At 36.0% G+C, this 17,449-nt stretch overlaps 2 protein-coding genes across 3 annotated transcripts; one reads left to right on the top strand and one right to left on the bottom strand.

Moving 5' to 3' along the window:
- Positions 1 to 4,210: 4,210 nt before the first annotated feature.
- LOC132304346 (ferric reduction oxidase 8, mitochondrial) lies at positions 4,211 to 7,753 on the bottom strand. The gene is made up of 8 exons (XM_059801985.1): positions 7,282 to 7,753; positions 6,981 to 7,074; positions 6,715 to 6,900; positions 6,366 to 6,603; positions 5,924 to 6,251; positions 5,573 to 5,831; positions 4,752 to 5,431; positions 4,211 to 4,668 (listed from the first exon to the last, which is right to left on the bottom strand). The coding sequence occupies exons 1-8, from the start codon at positions 7,436 to 7,438 to the stop codon at positions 4,487 to 4,489; spliced, it is 2,124 nt and encodes a 707-aa protein (XP_059657968.1). The 5' UTR covers positions 7,439 to 7,753; the 3' UTR covers positions 4,211 to 4,486.
- Positions 7,754 to 13,545: 5,792 nt separating this feature from the next.
- LOC132304345 (U-box domain-containing protein 33-like) lies at positions 13,546 to 16,168 on the top strand. Of its 2 annotated transcripts, none has more exons than XM_059801984.1 (4): positions 13,546 to 13,990; positions 14,922 to 15,040; positions 15,128 to 15,246; positions 15,661 to 15,775. In XM_059801984.1, the coding sequence occupies exons 1-4, from the start codon at positions 13,720 to 13,722 to the stop codon at positions 15,662 to 15,664; spliced, it is 513 nt and encodes a 170-aa protein (XP_059657967.1). In that variant the 5' UTR covers positions 13,546 to 13,719; the 3' UTR covers positions 15,665 to 15,775. The 2 variants fall into 2 exon arrangements, with proteins under 2 accessions (XP_059657967.1, XP_059657966.1); XM_059801983.1 differs by having other exon boundaries at positions 13,550 to 13,990; positions 15,665 to 16,168.
- The last annotated feature ends 1,281 nt before the right edge of the window (positions 16,169 to 17,449 follow it).

Genomic DNA, 17,449 nt, shown 5'->3' with positions numbered 1-17,449 from the left:
TATTCTCTTTAATTTTCTTCCATAGGAAGGCTTGTCTATTCACCGTTGAGTAGGTAGGGCATTTGGTCCAATCACAAATAAACAAGACTTGTCTATTCATTGCCAGGTAGGTAAGTCATCTCTACGCTGTGGTCCAATCACAAATACACAAATAATTTCTAATTACAAAATTAACAAAGTAATAAATACCAATGGCCAGTGACCTAAAGATAGGGATGACAATGGGCAGGGGATCTCATTCCTCATCCCCATCCCCAGTCAAATTTTTTACCCCCATCCCCGCCCCGCCCTGCCACGCCACACCACATTAGCCCACATTCCCGCCCCGCATAACATTTTTTAAATTCCAACTCCCCTTCAACAAAATCAACACAGCCATAATTTTTTTCAACTTAATAATTTAATAAAGTTTCAATACAATTATAACAATTTAAAATATGATCAGATATTTGATGTACAACGACTATGTTTTTTCTCTATGCTGCGAGGGAATAGATATAGGGTTTCACTTTCAGAAGTGAATATATTATATATATATATATATAGTTATGTAATTTAATAATATTTTATAACATGTAGGGGCAATTTTGTAAAAATGTACTATAAACGAGGCGGGGCAGGATTACCCTCCCTCCGCCCTCGCCCCCACCCCATCCCCTATCGGAGTTTCAAATTCAATCCCCATCCTTTCCCCCATTTACATAAATGAGTCCCCAAACCCGCCATAAACAGGGCGGGAACTCGCCGAGTATGGGGATTTTGCCATCCCTACCTAGAGAGAGGTTAAGGGTTCAAGTCTCAATAGAGGCATATGTGTGTGAGTATCAATTATAAAATGAAAAAAAAAAATTAAAAAAGTGTGTGATAAATAAGGAGAAATTTTTTTTGGAATAAATTCAGTTTCAGATTTTGTAGTTGCAAATTATTTGTGCCTTTGTGATTGGATCACCGGTGAATAAGCAAGTCTTGTCCTTATAAAAGAAGTAAAGCAGCTTAGGCCTTGTTTGGATTGGCTTTTGAACCGCGAGTTTTTGGCTTTTTAAGTTTGAAAGAGCGTTGGGTGAGTACATGTTTGGTTTGGCAAGGGCCGGAGAGCTTCCGAGTCCAAGAAAAGCATAGTGGCGGTGACTAGAGAGCATCCAAGTACAAGAAAGAGAAATTATTTATATAGTCCCGGGACCAACTATATAGCGACACATAAGCAAATGTGTTAGCTTTATGTCAATGCCAATCAATTTTTTGCTTATGCGTCGTTTCATGATTGGCCAAAACAATAACATAAAGCCGACACATTTGTGCTTTAGGATTGGTCCGAAACCACTTAATAATTTCATCACAATTAAAGTATACATTTGTAACAATTCTATGTGGCATCATAAATACTAATTATTTATGAAAACAAATTTCTTAAGCACAATGTACTTGTGACACTATTTTACCTTCACAAATATCCTTTCATTTTTAACTTTTTTTATCCAATTTTGGTCTTTATTAATGCACAACATACTAACATAATATTTATTCATATTAAACAATCAAATAATAGGTAGGAAGCATTCCTCCTTAAAAGTGCAACAACTTTTCTCTGGGCGACGTGAGTCGTCACAATCACCCCCTCTAGAGACCAATTTTCTCATTAGCCTGACCCTCTTAGGCTTATACATGTTCCCTTCATTTTCGGCAAGGATGGACTTTGATACCATCTGTCAGGATTCGTCCCACACTGTGTAGATATTTACATAGAGTAGGCCCTCACAGATACACATACTTGAATGTAGTACATAATACCAAACGTCATTTATATAATCATACATACAAGCATGCATAACTGTAAAGATGCCAAAAGGCCATAATGCTAAGCTAATCAACAAGAAAACTGAACAAACTAAGACAAAAATATGTACAAATGTGACAAAAGCCATATCTATTCATATACACAAACATGCATAGCTGTAAAGATGCCAAAAGCCCATACTACTAAGATAATCAACAAGAAAACTAAAGAAACCAAGACAGAAAAATATGTACAAAAGTAAAACAACATAAAATCGGATACTGCATTTGCTTGCATGAATGTAGCAATATTCATAGAGATGATACAAATAGCATAGTAATTGTTGAACCTGGTGAATGCAATGTCCAAGCTAAAAGAGTATAAAAAGTTGCTGTATATGCAATGTAGGTTGCTAGAAGCAACAGTCAGCTAGTTTTTCTTCTTGCTTTCTCAAGAACCAGAGTATAACACATCTAGGAAACAGATGATGGAGCTCTAGCAATCCGCGCAGCACGTGGATCCAACCGAAGAGAGTAAAGAAGGGAATTATTCAAAAATTTCCTCGAAATGAATAACCATACATGAAAAAATGTGTAAAGAAAATAAACCGCGTCACTATTGCAAAAACAAACAGGTTTCTAACCACATTCATAGTTAACCATTAATTAAATTAAGGTTAATCTCAATCTACCTGTATTACAAACAACTCAATGACTCAGCAGGCTTTGGTGTGCAGTAGCCCTTTTCAGTAGAAAGGAACTGTTAATGCAGATTCAGATCTATGCTACTGTTTGAATCACATGCTAGGGTTTCTTTAATTCCATGACAGTCTTATCGATAGATATGGATATATTTATTATACAGTGGGAGATAAGTGCAACAGGTAGTCTTTGCTCAAGATCTTTGGCAAAAGCTAGGTTTACCAAGCATATTAATAGGCCAATCTATATTTGCGGTTGTGCAAAATTTACTACATGAATAAACCTGCTAAATTTGTTGCTGTTATCATTATGATTGTGCAAAATATGGCAACAATTATTATATTTTCTGTTACAGATTTCTGTTAAATATGTAAAACTGAGTTTCTGAAGAATATTCCTAAAGAGCTCAGAGCTACCTAACCAGTGTTAATCATCCAAACTGGAAGAGTACAAATACCACTAATTAGGTTAAATATATAATCAAAACCATCCATTACACAAGATAAGTTAAATATATATTCAAAAACCATCCATTACACAAGATTCGCATCAAGGTCCCCATAAAATTACTAACTCAACAAACAAGAACTGCTGCCAAAAGAAGCCTTACCTGAAACTTACTGCATACTATTGGTGTCTGGGGATGTTGGGAAATTCTGCCTTTTTCCACACGTGCGCAAGAAGCGTCCACTGGTGCATGTGAACATGTGGAGGGTACCAAAGGGCATCTAGCCAAATGGTATAACCTCTCCATTCTCAAAGAGGGGAGGGATTCAAGACCGGGTGTGGGCAAAATAGTGCGTGTGAGTGAGCATGTGAGTATGTTTTTTGCCAATATTAATATATATATATATAAAATAATAAAACAAACAAACATGTGGAGGGTTGGACATTTGGTTGTAAACTCCATAATTTTGTCAAAGACTCAAACTCTCCTGTCTGTTTTTGGAATGAAGCTTTATAATTCATTTACAAGATCATGAGAAACAGCTAATTATGGAGATCAGATTAATTTGAACCTCCACACCCATCATTGCATGCCTTTGATCAATTGAAAAATGCTTGTATGCCGAGTTGGGGAAGTCAACTAGACACAAAGCCTGGTGGCCCCACAAAGATTTGTGCTCGAGCCAGCGGCCTACAAATCATGATCCCTTTCAACTATTTTGTAAATATTTTTCTGTACCACCATCATGACCAGCACACAGAGTTGGGGAAGTCAACCCACTGCCTGAGTCGGCATGCGATGACTAGGCCTACAAAGCATGATCCCTTTCAATTATTTTGTAACTTACTTTTTGTACCACCATCATGAGCAGTATGCATGCAGCTACCTTAATACCATCATTAAACACCACCATCATTAGTTTTCTTAGTTTGAAATGTCAATTCCGTAATCCCTTTGTTAATTAAATAATTATCAAATTATGATGCTAGTAGCTATATGTTACATGGACTCAAGTACGAGTATGTTCCATACATCGGACGTGTCAAATGATCTCCAAACAGATGGATACAAAGACACTGCTAAATATTCATTTTATTAACTCATTTTAAAGTAATAATAAACAAAATTCAATGATTGGATATGTTTTTTTAAAGTACATGTCCAACCAAAAGTATCAGACACATATCCCAATACCCATGTCTGAGCAATATGTGTCCGACACAGGTACTTCACTATTTTTGAAGAGTCCATGCAGCATAGGTTAGAAGTTATGTAACCAGCAATCAATTTCCAAAATCAGTTGGATACCTTGGAAAGTTAATGTAAATCCATTGGATACAATATAAATTTAAAGATACTGAAAAAGCTAATCTCTTAAACACTATGTGGCATGTTCATGCTGAAATTGAAGGACAGGGATAGTTTTCTTGGAAGCCTAGAGACCAACTATATAAGCAAACGAGTTGGCTTGACAAACCTCTAGATGATGATCTGGGGAGGAAGTATGCTTACATTTGTACAGAATTTTGCTACACATCTCCGATACTTGAATTGATGATGGCACTAGAGTGAGAAAGTTAAGGAGTGGAAACTGAAGCATGGCTTCTCTTTCTGAGCACATATCTTGAAATCTTGAGAACTCAGGCGGCACAATGAAGCTACCGACTCTTTCATTGTTTCAGGTCCACACACCAAGACGCCTATATCGGATCTACCAGTTTCGTTTGGGAACTTGTAAAATATATCTGTCGAATTCACCACATGTTAGAAGATTCATTTTCTTGAATGTTGAAAAAGAGTACATGGTAAAAGGAATATACAATGGTACCTTGCAAGTTAGGCCTTCCTCCGAAATGGACTTCGTGCTCATCAAGAGCTCTACTCGTTTCCATTGAACTTGGTTTCACCGTTCCTTTGCCTTGTTTTTCGGAGATGGGTGGAATATTTTTCCTCACCTTTGTCCATCTCAAAAAAATAGCCAAAAAGGCGCCACATATGATTGCCATAGCAAAAGACCAGCCAAGAAGGAGATCAATTTCCGAAGATGAATACTTCTCTTTAGAGGCAGCCTTACCAAGAGGCACAAAGGCATGGTTGAAACAACCAAGAAAAATCAGGAACATAATGGATGAAAATCCAGTAATGGCAGCCATCAAAAGCAAACTCTCGAGTCCATGTGTTGCATAATTCGAGTATTTCGTGTCAAAGCTTACTGTTTCCACTTGAGAAAACTCATTCAGTAGTTCCCTTACTGTTGCACCAGAACGCGCTTCTTGGGTCACATATATTTTTATTTTCAAGTGCAATTGTTCAGCAGTCTGGTTCATGAGTAGTGGCAAAATTGGTTTTAATAGACATATATCTTGGGAGGACTTCACAACATATATAAGTTGTACTTTTGCAGCGATGCTCTTTCTGCCACTGCTTTGAGCAGAGTCAATTTCGTTCAAAATGCTCAAAAATGGTGTTATCCCAATCCCTCCCGCAATCATAAGTAGACTGTCACATCTGCAAGAAGAAGAATCATGTAAATTATCCAAAATTTTGAACATGGAATCTATCCAATGCAAACTTCAGTAGTATCTAGAATCAACAACATTTGAGCAAATTTTAACAAAAATTTTTATGTCATAGGACTATTTTGTGCACCTTAGGAAGTCCACCGAGGCAGGTCCATAGGGGCCTTCAATTGCTATTGGGATACACTTCATCTGGCCTGCATCAGAGTCTAGCTCAGTTTGAATTATGTCGTAGAGAGCATTTGTCCACCATCCTTCACACTTGATAAGAACCGACATGGTTTGGTCATCAACGCTAGAGCTAGAAGCTATACTGAAGGGATGCCACTGAAACTTTGATATACTCGGTATCTTCACGAATATCACACTTGTTGGGGTATACTTCAATCCTGAAAGCAATACAAAAAAATAAATTTATGAATCTCTTTTCTCAACCTTGTTATGTAATTTTGTGAAATCTGAAAAGGAGTTGATGATATACTTGGGTCTTTGGGAACAGTGAGTTCTATAACTTTACAGGGGAAGACTCGTGCAGAGAGTATGCAAGTTTCTGGTCTTGATTGTACGATCCTGAGTAGCTTATCAAGGCCAAAGAGAAAAATTCCAGGGAAAACCATGTAGAAGTGGCGATCTCCGGCATGAAACAAGAATAATACTAAGAAGACAATGTACAGATGATGAGTGTAGTAAAATATTTCAAACTTTTTCCGTCTTATCTGTGGAAGTGATGTGATCCAAATTACGAGCCCCGTGACAAGACTCAACTCACCGGCAAGGTATATCCTGCCTGTTTTTTGCCATTTCCAGATCTATTGCCAAGTAAAAAAGGAGTTAATCCAAATCCTTTATAGTACTTAAGCTTTTAGAATAGATGGTTTCAATGAATATTCAATCATAGGAATGGACTCGGAAATCATAATTACCTCATCCTGAATATGGTTTTTGATGCCCCATATGAACAAGGTGCCAACACCATGCAAAGTGGCAAAAAGTATCATTGCAGTGCCGAGCCAGACATGGTATCTTACTGAAGCTTCAAACTGAATGCCAATTATCCGAAATATAGACATCCCTCTTAAGATAGGGAGAAGAAGCAGAGCTAGGCAGGCTTCTGATGTAGAACCAAGCCGAACCGCCACTTTCATAAATTTGTACTGCCACCTGAAATAGAAGAAGAATCATCATTAATGTTGATTTTTTTATTATTATTTTTTATTATTCCAAATGTTCAACATATCCTATACAGAGTGATAATAGTAACTCTATACTCACATGTTCAATTTCAATGGATTGGCTTTTACCACCTTCTTATAATCATTAGAGACACGGGCATAGAAAGCCCACGCTAGAAAGAGGATGAAGAGGGACACAGCAAGAATCTCATTCCAGGACAAGATACCGATATAACTATTAACAATCACTGGCTTGGATAGAGATGTGGTTGATCTTCGCCCTTGTCTGTCACCCAAGATCAAAAAGAGTGACATAGAAAATTAATCCATATAGAATGAGCTTATAACATGAAAATATATCCTTACCTGCTTCTTGGTTCCCTAGGTTTCAGTTCCATGTAAACGAATCCAACCATAGCCAGCGCGATAACAGGAAACGTATAGACTGCAAAATCAAGCCCTGCAGAGTACTCATTATGAGTCCAGTGTTCAAAACAACATCAAGTTTTTGTGATTATGTAAAAAAATTCTGTTCTAGGTGAGGATGAGTTTTCAAATGACTAATAACTAACTAATAAAGCCATGTCATGGAACAAGCAGTAACACTACAATATTTCAAGAGAGAGGGGGTTTTCAATTTCAGCAGCATGTGTAGATAAGTTTGTACCATTGTAGCCGAACACTGTAGTCGTTGCACTTCCTTCAGCTCCCTTCCATTTTCTTGTCCATAGTTGCGTAGGCTTAAGAATCCAAACAGAAACCCAACCAGCACAAATCAAGATCATTAGTACTCTGAGAGCAACGAGAGGAACTGTATTTGCCATATCGATCTTCTCAACTTGATGCAGGAGATGGCTCTTAATTTGAATTCATTTGGTATGAAAATGCTCTCTTAATATAGAGATTGGTAATAGAGAGAGAGAGAGCCACTTGGGATAACAGATTTTCTGTAGCCCCACCACATTTCAGGAATACCAATGACCTCTTTAGCTCTTTTTGTTTCTCAGTGAGAAGAAAAAAGGGTTCTTTTCTGCAGTCTGGCCACTGCAATATCTATGGAATTTGGGCATTCTCCAGTTTCATCATTGTCGTCCTAACATCATGTTGAAAATCTTGCTATGATGGGCCTCATGGTAATGGGAAATGACGATAGAAACCACCTTACATTATACACATGACATATAGGTGATGCTACCTATGAGTTTGTTTTTTTTGTTTGAAGCTGTCATTTTTATTCTTACAAAGGTGATAATTGGTCCACATTTAAATGGGGAATTCATTGTCCAATCCAAACCACCTTTTCTTTTTACATAATACTTTATATTTTCTGCTTTATTTATGGTTAAAGAGAGTGGAATTTTGACTTTGCCATTAGGAATATATTCCCTTTGGACCTCATGATGTTACTGTGCCACACACACACACACAAAAATCACAAGGTGAAATGGACAGGATGTGAAAGCAAGGTTGAAATAGAAATACCACCAAGTGAGTGACGGTAAAATGTTCTGTACAAGACTCCACTTGATACTGTTGTTGCGTTTGGAAGTACCGAATCTGTGCTTTGGATTTGGGATTAAAATTGAATTCGGTACTCCCAAACATAACATGTATTTTATTGAATATGAATTTGGGATTAGAATTGAATTCGGTACTCTCAAACATAGCATGTATGTTATTGAGTATGCCAGGGAAAAAAGTGCAAGCAATTATAACTTCAGCACGGACAGTTTAAAAAGAACCTAAAAGTAAATCTCAAAAAAGCAGCAGTTGGTAATATGCCTTAGACCTGCTAAATGACAAAAAGGTACTATGAAAATCATAGGAAAGCATAATAGTATTTACAATCATGGGCTGAATTACACACACACACACACACACACACACATAATACAATATGTGGGGAAGCTTTATATGGGGCAAAACCAGTAACAGTACTATATGCTACTAATGTTGTTTACTTCTCAAAGCCGTATTAGTCCTTTTCCTTATCATTTCAAAATCCAAAAAGCACTAGATGACCCAAAGTCTCAAACCACCACACAAAAAAAGGGGACCATGAAGCACTAGATGACCAAAATTTGGTAAAAACACACAGTAGATGCTAAGGGATTCCAAAGATTTGTATGCAGTCATTGTCATTCACTTGGTAGTAATCTAATTTTCTAGCATGTAACAGACGGAATTGGGATCAATTGACTAGTTTCATCACTCCTCTACCATTTGCAGTTTTAATGGACTATACAAATCTTTATCCTTTGCCGACAAGAGCTGACATTTTGATCCAAATGCAATGGACTAAACAAAGTGTAAGCCCCAGAGAATATAAACATGTGGTGATTATACTATTTTGACGTTCAATCATACTTGATATGTTATTGTGCACTACAAAGTCATGCCAAATTTTAGAACTACTAGTAGTGCATGCTGACAAGGAGAGCACTATATATAATCATGGTGTTCAATCGAAACAACAGAATTAAATGAAGCACTAACACATATTACTATACCCACAATTAAGTGGAAAAAAGTCCACTAATACTGACTCTTCAAGGCATTTCAACACTCTCTTTAAGAATTTGTGGAGAAGAAAACGAGTTAATCCATCAACCTTCATCCTAATCGCTTTGTGTCTGAACTCTCAAGTCCTAGGTCAAGGTTTCGAGACTGGTAGAGAGAAAAGAAAATAAAAACTAGTAAATCCATCAACCATGGAAATTCAATGCATTGGTTCCGGGCTTTCAGCAACCAAACCTCTATTAAATAAGGGTTTGCTACTTTAATGGCTCATATCAAATAAATTCGGAATAATGGTTCATGCATTCGATAGATTTCCATTGATCTATATAAAAAATTACAACTAAAAAGAGCTTGGTGCTTTGAAAATCATGCACAAGAGAAGTTCATCTACTAATAAAAATTACTAGAGAGATTGTTTAGAAGTTCGATTGCGCACCTTCTTTCTGTTGCGACCAATTACTCCTAAAGTTTAAGTTGTTAGACAATGTGGCCAACACCCTCCCTGACGTGCAATCCGGTCTTACACGTGGCGATACAAACCATCCAAAGTAAGACTGCAACAAGTGCAAACTTGCACACCAAATTGGGGAACAAATGCCGAAATGGTGATTGGAATCCAAAATCTCCCATAACCAAAGTTCTGATGCCATATTAGACTAGTACTAATTGATCCAAAAGCTAGAGAATATGCCCAAGTCCCAACACTACATATCAAATTCCAACACTTTTGTCAATAGAAAACATGCAAAGAACAGTGACTTCTAATCATATGTTCCTACCATTCACATGTTCCTCTTAATCACCCATTTCTTGATGAAAAGATATAGAGCGAGTCCTAAATCCTAGAAACAAGCACTGCAAATTATTTCAGGATTCTCAAACCCCAAAATCCTTCTTTCGCTACTGAGATTAAGTACTAAAATTCAAGAAAATAGAGGCTGAATTATGGCTTTAGTAGCATAAAAAAGTTGTGCTCTAGATAATATCTAAACAAGGCCATTAGCATATATCTAGTATGATCTCTTCTCCCAGAGAAGTGGTTGAGTATTCAGAATTCCTCCACAGGAGGGGATTCAGTGCCTTGGTCCCGTGTTGCTAGTGTATCGCTAGTGCAACACATTACATCGCAATACAACAAATAAATACAAAAGTTGTTGCATAAAGAATGTAACCTAGTAGTTGTAATTGTTGTATAAATGATGTGAAATTGTTGCATAAACAATGTAATGGCACAAAAAGCGGCCCAACACAGAAGGCTGCGGAGAATGAAATGACACAAAAAAGGGTCCAGCTTTGAATATTCAAACCCTACTAGGGGCAAAATTGCACATTTTGCTTTACAAGTAAAGAAAGTATATGTACTTCCACTAAACCACGAATAGGACAACAGAGTCTGTACACTTTAAAGCAAATTGGAAAATTCTGACAAAATATTATCTCCAATTTGTTATCCATAAAGGGACCTGATTGTTACCAAACTTATAGTCTTCATTCATTAGAAATCTGTCAAATATATATATATATATATTATAGAAATGTAGCACTCAAAGTTTAATGAATCTAACAAAGTAACCACAATTGAAAACTCAAAATATTACTATATAAATATAAATAGAGAGGAAATTCACTTCAAATGATAATGATTCTAACAAATTAACCGCAATTGAAAACTCAAAATATCATATAAATATTAAAAAGAGAAGAATTTCTCTTCAAATGAAAACCTGAAGTCACAGAAGATCGAAGATTTCTGAGAAAAGTAAAATAACATTATTTATAAGCAGGGAAAATGAGGCTATTTGTATCTGATAATTTTAACGCAGAAGGGGACTCTGTAATCTATAGACAAACCTCATCCGAATCCGGTTCAACCCGTAATCCAATTCGGGGATTGGTTCCGTTCTGGATCAACCCGTGATCCAATTCGGGGATTGATTCGGTTTTAAAGTGGGTATCATTTTGGTTACAATTACTGTTAACTGTCCAATCCTAACAAACAATTTTGGTCCCCAACCAGGCTCGAACCATTTCCCTCTTTAAAAACGAGAAGGTTATTGGTATAAATATAACCAATAAATATTGTTTTATTGGTTATAGTTTTTCTTTTTCCTTCATTTTCATGGTAATTTTAAATTTTAACACCTTTTTTTAAGGTAAATTCCACGTACCTCGGTTTGTCAATATCCTACATAAGCCCCTCTAGATTTTACAATCCCGCTTACCACTTTTATTGATAGCTATCCAACTTGGTAACAGTAGTATTGTTTAATCGTTTTATCCTTGAAATATTTGTCGTCATTTCAGACATTATAACCAATAAATATTGTTTTATTGGTTATAGTTTTTCTTTTTCCTTCATTTCCATGGTAATTTTAAATTTTAACACCTTTTTTTAAGGTAAATTCCACGTACCTCGGTTTGTCAATATCCTACGTAAGCCCCTCTAGATTTTACAATCCCGCTTACCTCTTTTATTGATAGCTATCCAACTTGGTAACAATAGTATTGTTTAATCGTTTTATTCTTGAAATATTTGTCGTCATTTCAGACATTAGAAGGACAAAATTAACCTTCTATCAATTTTCTATTGTTAACATCCATAGATTTTGTTTGTCTCGGTTAGTTGCCCAAATGGCAAGAGAATCTGTTACAGAAACCACAACCTCAAGGAGGTTAGTGAAAATATAAAATTTATAGGGAGTTTATGCGGGATATTGACAAATCTGACATGAGGTAAGTAAAATTTACCCTTTTATTATTATGATTGTTTAAGTATAAATTTTTTACAAATTTTGTCTTAAATTTGTTCAATTTTGAATTATTTTTCTAAAAATATATGTAGACGGGTGCCCTGCAACAGTCTCCAACTTCGAAGCAAGACTGAGTGCCCTCCCAAACCCATCCAATTGACATCCTATATTGAAGATTCACATTGGATGAAGCCTTAATCTTATTCAGATTTGTCCACAGTTTAGAAATAAAATTAAACACTACATGGTTTATTGGACGTGTAATCTGGCAACTACTGGTCTTTGACTGTTCATGTTCCAATTTCCTCTGGCTATATTAGCAGGACTTACTATTCTATAGTGAAATCCATTAAATTATCATACTATCATTATGTTTTAAGAAACATGTTTTTTTTTTCTGGTGGTAGGTTGGATCTACACCCTTTAGCTCAAACTCAAAGAGACTCGAATAAAACACATTCTTGATGGTGACCACTTTTATTAGTGGTACAAAAACAAATTATCGTAAAGCAGTAGGGTTTACTAGATTCCTAGGCTTGGCAATTGCTAACCAAAATCCATCCACTTTCCAAACTAATATTCTTTAAAAAATCTCCTTTTCTTGTTCATATTCTTTTGTCTTATTTTAATTTTTTTTTTTTTTTCCTATTTCAGCATTTAAAAATTCATCTATATCTTTCACTATATATATATAGGCCAAAAGGTAAATTCCATCCTGTCCCTCTCAGTATTCAACACAGGAAGGCAACAAAATGTCTCTTGACATTGAACCCTCTCTTATTATTATTATTATTATTATTTTAATTACAGAATAAAAAAACCTTCCTTTTTTTTTTTTTTTTTGGGTACCTTTAATGAACCTTTTTCTATTTTCTGTTGTTTTCATTAATCAATATAAAACCATTCATGGTGTCCATTTGCAGTACAGTAAATACTTGTCCATATGATTAAGAAAATAAATTTCATCACTTTGGAAGGAGGAGAGAGAGGGCCCACAGAAAGTACTAGTTCTTAGTGCCAAAAAGTTTTGGCAGATGAAACATACACCTGTGGTTGTAAATGAAGCACGCAAACAGACCTTTCCTCTTTGTTTCTTTTTTTCCTCTCCACCCATTTCTTTCGTAAAAATTCATATGTTATATGTTAGGTTGAATGGAATTTTCAGAGTTTGGTGTATTGAAATTAAAATTAAAAAAAATAAATTCAAAATTTAAATTAATATTTCTTCAATTTTAATTCTAAAACATTAATTTCATATAATCATAACTTGTTCTCAAATCACGTTTACATAAACTAGAAAATGTCAAAAGTTAATTAAAACCATAGAAGTTTACTTGACTCAATTGAATACTGGTTAGTTTTCAACCCAAAAAGCATATGATTCAATGGTTCTTCAAAAATCCTATCACTTGGATTGCTTTCTAAAGTCCTCCATATTTTTTAATATGTTTTCTGAGTTCTCAAATGGTTCGGCATATCGTCCAATATGTATTTTTTTTAAGTCCGATACATGATTCGTATCGATCAGTTTACGCTGAATTTGTCCAAATTCATCACGCCACGATCGATAACACTACCATGACATAATTCAAAAAGAGAAAGTGAAAATCTTCTTTTTCTACTAAATGCAGGGTGGTCTTAGAATGTGGCATGTTGAAAGGCCAGCAAAATGTTGACAAAAGAGAGCCTCTCCTTTACATATTCTTTAATGGCATTGAGAGCAACGACTCATTCTCTATAAACTGCCAAACACATTGTCCCTACGCTCTTGATATCTACGTTCACAGCTCCCTCACAGCATTGTACTCTTCTAACAGCAGAAGATATCTGCAGACATGGAAGAAGGAAATATGCCGGCTCATGAAGAGCAGCCCTGGTGCCATGGTTGGCCAGAGATATCACCGGAGATTGTCGAGATTCGAGAGGACAGCAAGAGTGAGATCATGAGTAGCACCAGAGATGGAGGCGCAAACGACGTCTATGTCGCTGTTGGCAAAGATGACTTGGATGTGCTGAAATGGGCTCTTGATCATGTCGTCGTCTCTCCTGGAGCTCGCGTTTTCCTTGTCCATGTCTTCCCTCCCATTACCTACATCCCTACTCCTGGTAACTGCTGTATTTCCTCTGTTCCTTCTACGTGTGTATTACACAAAATCCACCAAAATGATGATTCATAAACTCTCAGACCATATGTCACACTAGTCACTAGCACCTTTTAGTATCTTATGTTTGTTTCTTTCTTTCTTTGTTTTATCAAAGACGTCTATGTTTGTTTATAAACTAAAATCAGCAGGAAATTTCTGCATCAAACAATCACCTCTCATCATGAAGAGTGATTGCTGAATTGGCTACAATAACATGAAAGATATCAATTTAGACCAATCCGGAATTTCCCATTTGGAAGGAAACAACATTTTACTTCCTAGTTAAGGATCAATTAGGGCCTACTTGGTTTGTAACTCTGAAAACAGTTCTCAAGAATTCAGATAACATAAAACTGTAGCAGACATTTTTATACTTGAGTTTTCAAAAAACAGAGTTTTTGTACAGTTTCTAGTTTTTTGAGAATAGAAAACTGTTTCTATAGTTACAAACCAAGCAGGCTTACTAGTTTCTGAGAAAGAAACATTTCAAAAATGTGGGGAGATTCACATTGTAAGTTCATAAGTGTATATGATCATATGAATCAAGCTTCATTTTTAACGCGTAACAAATTCTAATCGCTGCCAATTTGGCAGCTGAAGCTCTGGTTCTAGTTATGGTACCCTAATCAGAGGCTAACTCGGGCTAGTGCCATGCCCAACCACAACATACTAGACATTGCTAAGATTATGATATCGAAAAGGGCATTTCAGCATCTGAAATGGTAGCGATATGTGCACTTCACTCACTTTAGTCAGTTCTATATCCTCATTTTTGAAAAGGGTACATGAGGAACACAAGGACAAACAATTCGACGCCTATCTTGATTACCTGGATCCACCTCTATGATTGAGTTCCTAACAAAGTTTGCATATTGGAAATTTTTTTGTGATAGTTGGAAGGCTATCAAGAAGCCAGTTGAGTCAAGAACAGGTTCGAGTTTATATCAACGAAGAAAACAACAGGAGAAGAAACCTCTTGACGAAGTACATCAGATTATGTACTGATGCCAAGGTTGGAGTTTATACATTTGTGGACAATAGTCACATTGTCACAATGTGTAAAACAAAGGATTGACAATATGTTGGATTTGTTTCACAGGTGACAGTGGACACAATGCTTCTAGAGGGTAACAATGTTGCCAAAGCAATTCTTGATCTTATTCCGGTCCTTAACATCACAAATCTTGTCATGGGGACCAAACGCCCGCCTTCCTCAAGGTACAGTTAGCTGCTGCTTCACCCTGTGGCATCATATTCATCGGCATATCTGTTTCTGTTGATTGATTTTGTGTGCTTATAATAGCTTAACCTTTCGGGAAGAAAAATAAAAAATAAAATTTGTGTGCCTAATGGAACACTTGTATGTGCAACAGAAGGTTCAGTTAATTTTGCAGTCTAGCATATATGAGTGAAGTAAAATGAATTTCTTCCAATGTTGTATTGTTCATGTCCTTTCAAAATTCAATATTTGATCTTATGCTTCTTGACCACAGCTCATTTTAAATACTTATTCCAATGTTTTCTTTTGCCAATCCAATAGAACATTTCAGACTATTTTTAGGGGAAAAAAAATTATAAAAAAAGAATCTTTACAGAGCATGCAATTTAAGCATTCCACTGTTTTCTTGTTAGCTAGGTTGCCCAAGAAGGGGTTGAGGAAGGGAGAATTTGTTCAGAAGAATGCACCGGAATTTTGTGAGGTTAGCCTAATACACAATGGCAAGAACATTATGGACCGCCAACACTTTACAGAAATCACTCAACAATCTGAGAGAAATTTCTTCGACTGTTTGTGCTTTTCGGGGAAGTTCAATTAGCATTGGATTTGCATACCATGGCAGATGTAGAAGGTTCAGTTCGGAATGATTATACAATTTGCAGAAGCAAGAAACAGTTAGAAGCGCGCGCAATGGAGCAAAATGTCACAATGATTAGCAATGTTATTCAGTCAAAATTACAAAAGTACTAACATTGAAAGTAAGAATGTATCCAAGGGAAAAAGATATAAAGACTTTGTATGCTAAATGCTCTGAAGCTTCAAGAGAATTAAGATAAAAATATGCTTCAAGAGCCAAGTATATGGATTTATTTCATCTGTACTAGATTTTTTTTTTACAATTGCTTGTTTTCTTTGTGCTTATGGAGAAGTTTTCCATTTTTTCTCTCTCTCAATTTTAAATAGATGTCTTCTCTCAATCCTTACTGGAAGTTCCTCATGATTCATGAATCAGCTAAAAGCTCCCAAAAACTCTGCAAATAACCTTATCAAGAATGAAAATATGAGAAATTTAAACCAACCATAAGTTCATTTTCTCTTATAAAGATATTCATAATCTCTATTTGTTAATATATATTTTTGGGTATTTTGTTGTCGTAAATTATTCCACATCTAAACAAACAGAGCAAGTTGATCACATATGTTACATGAAATAAAAAACAAAGGAAAGTTTATTAGGGGCATTTCTCATTGCAAGTGCAGTATGGAGACTTGAAGTGGCAAGGCAAATGTTCTTGCGTTTCTACACTGAGAGTTACCGAAGAATAATCATGTCTGAGTGCCTGTTTGAAAATGTTGTTGAACCATTAAAAGTGTTTTTTATTTTAAAATTTTAATTTTAAATATGTTTGTTAGTAAAAAAATAAATTAACACTTTTAAAAAGTAGCCCATCAAATATCTTATCTTTTCTTTCAATAGGTTAGACCCATTAAGCCCATATAGCCTATAATTAAAGGCCCATCAAATAGATTCTCTTTTGTTTCAATATACCCATTCAACCCAAATATCTTTTTTCTTTTTTGTTTTTTTTAAGCAAGTTGTATTAATCTAAATGAATGTACATGGGTTTCAGAGCGGGCCTTGGCCATATAAGCCCAAAGGCAAAGTCAAAAAATTAAAAGATATCATACAGGCCCAGTAGGCAGCAATAAGAGAGATAAACCCTAGGGAGAAAGGGCAAAATGGGCACTACCGCGGTATCAGCGTACCACATGTGTTACGGTGTTCTCAACCGTTCAATCAAGGGGTCTCGGTGGAGGTCTACGGCCAACCACAAAGTTCCATTCGGTAGACCATGGCTTCCATTTTAGACCGCCAATTCTTGAATTGCAGACATCATCTGATTCAATTGGAGATTTTGCAGTGAACAATGTTTTGGCTTGCAGATTTGTTCAAGTATACTCTCGAATTCCGGTAGGACCACCAAAACCCAAGCTTTTCACTCTATTAAATGCTCAAACCTTACTTAGACATTACGAAAACCATCCGAACAGAGCACAGTAATATACATCTCATAAAAATGGGTCATTTTCTTATTTTTTGTCATTAGGCTACAAATGAACCAAACCAAGCCGAGGCGAAGCCTATTCAGGCTCAATTCTTTCATTTGTGAGCTTAGCTCGAGCTCAGTTCAAGATTGCGAC

Source organism: Cornus florida, unplaced genomic scaffold (genome assembly GCF_030987335.1).
Source record: "Cornus florida cultivar Cherokee Brave unplaced genomic scaffold, ASM3098733v1 CherokeeBrave_3.0.0_Hap2_Chr04, whole genome shotgun sequence".
NCBI classification, from domain to species: Eukaryota; Viridiplantae; Streptophyta; class Magnoliopsida; order Cornales; family Cornaceae; genus Cornus; species Cornus florida.
The sequence above is the reverse complement of the archived record's forward strand: the minus strand, read 5'-3'. Positions and strand labels throughout refer to the sequence as shown.

Bases quoted from the DNA above. Each gene is read 5' to 3' on its own strand.
- LOC132304345 (XM_059801983.1), top strand. From the start codon at position 13,720: ATGGAAGAAGGAAATATGCCGGCTCATGAAGAGCAGCCCTGGTGCCAT. The intron at 15,041-15,127 runs GTTGGAGTTTAT...TTTGTTTCACAG, and splicing joins GATTATGTACTGATGCCAAG to GTGACAGTGGACACAATGCT. The intron at 15,247-15,664 runs GTACAGTTAGCT...CTTGTTAGCTAG, and splicing joins AAACGCCCGCCTTCCTCAAG to GTTGCCCAAGAAGGGGTTGA.
- LOC132304346 (XM_059801985.1), bottom strand. From the start codon at position 7,438: ATGGCAAATACAGTTCCTCTCGTTGCTCTCAGAGTACTAATGATCTTG. The intron at 6,901-6,980 runs GTAAGGATATAT...CTTGGGTGACAG, and splicing joins CCTAGGGAACCAAGAAGCAG to ACAAGGGCGAAGATCAACCA. The intron at 4,669-4,751 runs GTACCATTGTAT...TGAATTCGACAG, and splicing joins AGGAAGGCCTAACTTGCAAG to ATATATTTTACAAGTTCCCA.